General features: G+C 57.8%; 1 protein-coding gene across 1 annotated transcript; it reads right to left on the reverse strand.

The window, feature by feature from the left end:
* Positions 1–1,460: 1,460 nt before the first annotated feature.
* Positions 1,461–3,754, reverse strand: OLFML3 (olfactomedin like 3). The gene is made up of 3 exons (XM_069875675.1): positions 3,586–3,754; positions 2,928–3,213; positions 1,461–2,507 (listed from the first exon to the last, which is right to left on the reverse strand). Exons 1-3 carry the CDS (start codon positions 3,694–3,696, stop codon positions 1,723–1,725), a joined length of 1,182 nt encoding a protein of 393 aa, XP_069731776.1. The 5' UTR covers positions 3,697–3,754; the 3' UTR covers positions 1,461–1,722.
* Between the last annotated feature and the right edge of the window lie 2,519 nt (positions 3,755–6,273).

Below are 6,273 nucleotides of genomic sequence, written 5' to 3' on the forward strand. Positions count from 1 at the left end.
TGCCAGGGCCGTACCTGTCCCTCGAGCGCCACGGTGAGCGCCGCTGCCCACAGGAGCCGCCGGCAGGTCCTGCAGGACTTGGTCAGGCTGGAAGATGGTTCCTGGTGCAGAATCATTGCCGCCCCATCAATTTTAATTCAAGCTAGAGAAATCATTGGCATAATTATTTGCAACTGTGTGATTTCTGAAAATTATATTTCTGTTACCATAGTTATTGATCTTGAAAAGGGCTATGAATTAACTTGACAGTGCACAGAGTCCTCCACACTTGGATAATTTCTCTGCCTGACTTGCACTGTGTTGAACTTTCAGCACCATCCAATTACAGTCATTCAAAGTGTGGATTTAAACAATTTTCTTGTGTAACCAAGAGATAGTTTAATGATGATTCAGAAGAACTTGGAGCAAATACCAAGTCACCGCCACATCACGGTGCAGCTTCCCTTGAGGTGGGTGCACGAGGATGCCGAATGCTTGGCTTTAGAGCACCAGGGGGTGGCAGGGAGGGCAGGTGGCCCCAGGAGCCCCCACGTGCTCGGCAGCCCCCGGACACCCAGCAGCCCATCACCCTTAGCCCTGGAGTGGGAGGATACGATCTTCACCCATCTGCGCCCGCTCACGGCTCCACACGCTCAGCGTTAGTCCCCAGAAGCACTCTCTGATGTGAAAAAGGGATGGTTAACAACACATCAGCTCCTCGTAATCCATCCTCTGTGCTCTCAAGACGCTGTGACCAGAACAAATCACACTAGATGCCGGTTTCTGGAAAGCCCACAGCATCTTCGGATCCTGCATCCTCCCCGGTGCTGTGCAAGCAGCAGCACGTGGGGCCTGGACGATGTGGCAGGGACTGGGGGATGCGGTGCCATGGCCCGTGGGGCTGTGGCCCCGGCACTGGGGATGGGGGCTTGAGCCTTGGCCATGGCAGAGCTGCTGGCCCAAGGGCCTCCCAGCCCCTGTTCTGTCTCTGCTGGAGCTCTGCGGGGACTCGGTGCTGTGAACCCAGGACGGGAAGGGACTCAGGGGTGCTGGGGCCCTACGTGAAGGGCTTGTGGCAACTCTGCAGCCATGAGGGGAACACAGCTGTACTTTATTAGAAGTGACCTTGGGAAAGCAGCAGCAGCTGGGCCCTGCTGGCAAGGACACTTCTCTGGCACACAAGGAAAATCGCCATTTGTCCTCTCAGATAAAGGGATTTTGCTGTTTGCTCACAGTTTTGTTCATGCAAAACAAGCTGGCCCTGGCCAGGCTCTTTGGTCCCCTTGCAGGAGAGCCCTGCCGGAGGCCCCATCTTAACCCCCTGCCCAAAACCCCGACACAAACCCCTGCCCAGCCCCTGCCCAAGGAGCTGCCAGTGTTCACTGCTCCCGGGAAGTGCCCTTCGGGGTGACCCTGGGGCAACGTGGAGCTGGCAGCTCTGGCAGCCCGGTCCCTGTGCCCCACATGCCCCAAGCAGGCAGCCAAGTTCGCTGCGTAGTATTTATTCATTATATCACAGAGAGGAGAATCTCATTAAATTAGTCCAGGTTTTTGCAGGGTCCCAGGCAGGGACGCCTGATGCCAGGGTTGGACGGGGCTGGAGTCCAGCATTTTCTCTTTTCACAGTGATGGGGGACAGGGCAGAGGTGCCGTCCCACACCGGGGTGGCTGGGGCAGGATGGGCAGAGCCTTGCTTGCCCAGGCAGGGTGGCTGGGGGTGCAGGGATTCCCCACCATGGCCCCTCACACCTCCAGCTTCTTCTTCATCTCCATGCGGTAGATGATCTGGTAGCCATCATCCCAGGCGTAGATCTGCCTCTCCTGGGGGCTGTACTTCATGCTGGAGTGGGAGCCATAGCGCTTGGGGAAGTAGACGAGGGAGGCGTCCTCGGGGGCCAGCGTGCCGCTAACGTCGAAGACGCACTGGACGCGGGAGCGGCTGGGCAGGCGGGTGTTGTAGACCACGTGCAGTGCCCCGCACACCACAAAGGCACCCTCGGCGTTCTCCCGCGGGCACGGTGTGTCCCACATCTGCTCAATGTCCAGCGAGGTGGGGTCCAGCTTGGCCAGGCATATGTTCTTCTCGTCATCCTTGGTGGCATAGATGGCCCAGAGCCCCTCCTCGTCTGCCGCCACCTCAATGTAGGTGAAGGGAGAGAGCCCAAAGACGGGGATCTGCTCCTCGGCTGGGAACACCGAGCTGTCAACCACCGTCTTGTTGGCCAGGTTGAACTTGATCACCTGGAAGGAGCCCTGTTGGCGGATGTAGTAGAGGTGCCCGTCGTAGACGAGGTGCCCGGTGCCCACCCAGGGGTAGGGCAGCTTGATGCGGGCGGCCTTGCGGGTGGCGGAGAAGAGAGTGAACTCCCTCATGCGAGGGAAGACGTACACCGTGTCGTTGGCGGTGCCATCAAAGACATAAATTTTCTCAGAGGTCCCTGCGGCATCCTTGGTCCAGAGCCCCGAGGTGCTGCCAAAACGCTTCAGGATCTTCATCGCTCTGACGCTCGCGATGGTGTCGCTGCAGTCTGCAAGAGCGGGGCAGCTGTGAAAGCCTGGGAGGCGCCTGGCCCTGTGGCGGGGGCTGCTCCCACCCCGCGCAGTGACACACGTCCCTGCATCCCACCCCAGCCCTCAGCCTTGCAAACTCGCCCCAGAGGTTGCAGTGACATCCCTGGGGGCACTAAGAGTTCCTCCTGCGCTGTGGGCAGGTGACACCACCCTCACCTCATCCCTGCCCCAAGGGCTTTGGCCCAGGGCGTGGATGTGGCTCCCAGGCGGCTGTGGGGATGTGGGGCTCGGTGCCAGAGGCACCCAGAGAGGAGCCTTGCTGGAACATGACGCCACAGCGCGTGGCCAGGGGACACTTGAACCTGGGTAAGCTGGGAAGGCCCATGGCAGCCCCACACCCAGGACCGTCTCCCCGGGGAGCTGTGGCAGACCCTCACCTGTCAGCTTGGTGTACTTCTCGTTCTTCCTCTTCTTGGCCGTGGCCACCTGCTTCTCCATCAAGGTCTCGTCCACCTCCACACAGGGTGGTGCAGGGTTCTGAGTCTCCAGGTAGTCCACCTCACGCTCCAGGCGGTCCACACGCACGGCCGTGCTCTCCACCTCTGTCCGCATCCCCTCCCGCTCCTTCTCTGCTGCCTCAAGCATCCCCAGCACCTGGTTCTTGAAGTCCCGCAGTTCCGTGGAGTAGCGACTGCTCTGGTCGTGCCACTGTGAGATCCTCTCCTGGGGGGAGCAAGGAGACATTGAACCCCTGGGGCCACGCAGCAGCAAACCCCTGGTGCTCGCGTCTGTGGGTCCCACCCTGCCACCATCCTACATCCTTCCGCACCCACGATGCTCCCAGACCCACAATGCCCGACTCCAGCCGCCTGCCTGCTCCTGGTGCTCCCGTGCCCGTGACGCTGGAGCAAGTTGGGGCCCGGGCGCCCCACGCCAGCTCTGCTTCGCCCCATCCTGGCTCCCCCGCACCCCAGGCTGCTCCCGGCTCTGCCGGGCGATGGGGGCCAAGGGCTGGCAGCGCCGCAGCGGGGCAGGTCGGGTGCTGTGGGGTGCGGTGGGTGCCACGGGGCACAGTGGGGCGAGGGGTGTCCCTACCTCCAGGAGGCTGAGGCGCCGCTCCACGTACTCCATGAGCTGCTGCTGGGCACGCAGGGCCGGGGCGAGGAGCAGGAGCAGCAGGCAGTGCCAGGGCCCCATGGCCGCCATGCAGCGCAGCGTCCAGCTCAGCGCTCAGGAATGCTCTGGCCTCGAAGCCCTTATGGAATCCAGATGTGAGGGGAGGAGAAGCTGCTCCTTCCCCCAGCGCAGCCCCGGGCGCATTAACTCCTTCGTGCCCCCGAGGGTGCCCTCACTGACCCTCCAATGGTGCCGCTGGTGCCCGCGGGCAAGAGGAGTGGGGAGCAGGAATGATGAGCAGAAACTGGGGAATGGGGATTGGAAATGGGGAATGGGGATCAGGGAACATGGAGTGAGGAGCAGGGAATGGAGAACGGGGATCAGGGAGTGAGGAGCAGGGAATGGGGAGCAGGGACAGATGGAGGCTGCAACAGGACACCCAGAAGCTGTAGGTCTGTGCTCAGGACGCAGCCAGGCCAGCCGCCGTTCTGTGCCCCTCAGGCCTGGTGGTGCTGCTGGCACAGCCTGGGGCACACGCTGCGCCCCTGGCTCTCTGGCTCTGCTGCTGCAGAGCTGCACGGGTTGAGGTTCGGCTGCAGCGCTGCACACCGGGCAAGTGTTGCCATCTAGTGCTCCTGCATCCCACATCCTTCTGGACCACGCAGGGTGCCAGGCGGAGCTGCCGCGCTGGCAGGGTTTGGGCTTGGCCCCAGCACCAGGAACGCTGGAGCGGGAGTGCAAAGGGGCCTCGGACTCGCAGGGGGCTGGGGGCTTCGGCCACCCGTGCCAGGACAGGACAGTGGAGAAGAACCCTTCGTTCCTGCCCTCTGTACCCACCGTCCTGCTCGGAGGCTTTTGAGGTGCTCCCTGAAGCGCAAACGCCAAATGCAGAGCCCTCCTCTACCCTCCCTGCCCAAAGCAGGGGTTTTGGGAAGGTGAGGGGTTCCATCCTTGACTCCTGCTGAAGCCTTCCTGGGCATCCCAGTGCCTGGCAGAAGCAAAAGGGAGAGATTATTTTCAGCACCTCCCAGCAGCACCCACGCCAAGCAGGGCCAGACCCGACTGAGACAACGCAACAGCCACGTCCCACAGTCGGGTGGGTAAAGTTGGATGTTTATGAACAGAAGCCAAGGCAATGGGAAAGCTTCTTTTCACCTGAGATAGTTCAGATCCCAGCTGGCCCCCCTCCCTGAGCACCCCTGGCTGCTGCCAAGCCCCAGGGACCCTGCAGGGGCACAGCTGGCGCAGCTGGATGGAGGCCACGTGAGCCTTGCTCTGAATCGGGGCTGCGAGGGATCTCACCCCGCACGCTGCCCCGAACACAACTGCGGCAGTGGAGGAGCAGTTCTGCTCCCACTTCAGCCCAGGCTGTCCCCAAACCCTGTGGTTCCACCCCGTCTAATAGTTCAGGTGAACAAATGGATAGATTACAGAAAATTAACCCTTTTTATTGATGCATTGCAATTGTTCTACATTTTTACCATATTATGTAGAAAATACTTAAAATACAAGCTACTTTGTAAAACCAAAGACAAACATTGAATCCAAAGATAAACTATGTTTTCACAATGGACCCTTTCCCCATATAGTTAGTATTAAATTTTTAAATATCTATTTCTTTTGTTAAAATGATTTTTACATACCCCCTAAGTACATCAGCAATACAAACATAGATCAGTAATTGTCAGAAACTACCTGTATCTAGCGGCTGGTAAAAAGGAAGAGCACAACCATAAAAGAAAGTTAAGTTTTACACAGTAACTAGCATATCAAATACATTTAATAAAGTAGGAATTCCATTGCAATATCAAGGATCCAAGCAGAAATACTAACATTACATATAATGTACTGCTACATGTAGTGAGATAGATATATTCCAAGCTGAGTCTGAAATCACACATTATATAAAGTTTAGCAACAAACAACCATGTGGACATGCGGCACCATTCAGAAGTTTAAATAAAAAAAAGAAAGCAGGGCTGTGCCAATCCGGTCATTTAGAAGCAATTTAGTTTCGTGTACTAAAAGAAATTGCGGAGTCAGAGGTAAATTACTGCATCCCATCAACTAGGTGCTAAGCAGGAAAGCCTCGGCAGTTGCCTCTGTCACGGCTGCGAACACGTCGGGCAACAGGAACAACGGATTCAAGAGCTCCGGAACCACAGACGAGTCCGCCTGGGGCCGTGGTTATCCAATATTCCAAGAGTGAGTCCCAAACTATTTCTAGAGAATTAAAGGACTCCAATTCCTATCCAGAGACAGCACCTCCTTGCACAGTGTGTGTAGCGGCTCCAGCAATGCGGAGTCAATTCCTTAACCTAATCTGAAGGCTGGACACGCACAGGAAGCAGGGATGGGTCTCGTTGGCAGCCTACGAGACTTAAACTGGGCACCGCAGACGGGGGCCGTGCCCACCGTGCTGGAGCAGCCAACGCCACGATGAGAACCTGGCCCTGCCCGGGGGAGCTTTCATCTGCCGGGTTCAGGCCGTGCATGGCAGAGGAGTTTCAAGGTAATCAACAATGCGTTTTAAATGGAGGGTTTCCTTTTACCTATGTCATTTTCACCTTGTCCTCCTTGTTCCAAGACGTTTGGAAACTTGGACAGTGGAAGAGATGAGACCATGCTTTCAAGTGCATCTCATCGGGTCCAAGCACGTAACCGGGA

This window comes from Phaenicophaeus curvirostris, chromosome 24 (genome assembly GCF_032191515.1).
Source record: "Phaenicophaeus curvirostris isolate KB17595 chromosome 24, BPBGC_Pcur_1.0, whole genome shotgun sequence".
Taxonomy (NCBI): Eukaryota; Metazoa; Chordata; class Aves; order Cuculiformes; family Cuculidae; genus Phaenicophaeus; species Phaenicophaeus curvirostris.

What these genes read in the sequence shown, in the direction of transcription:
- OLFML3 (XM_069875675.1), bottom strand. Translation starts at nt 3,696, where the DNA reads ATGGCGGCCATGGGGCCCTGGCACTGCCTGCTGCTCCTGCTCCTCGCC. An exon ending in GGCGCCTCAGCCTCCTGGAG is followed by an intron (nt 3,214 to 3,585) that starts GTAGGGACACCC and finishes TGCTCCCCCCAG; the next exon opens with GAGAGGATCTCACAGTGGCA. An exon ending in GAAGTACACCAAGCTGACAG is followed by an intron (nt 2,508 to 2,927) that starts GTGAGGGTCTGC and finishes CCGCTCTTGCAG; the next exon opens with ACTGCAGCGACACCATCGCG.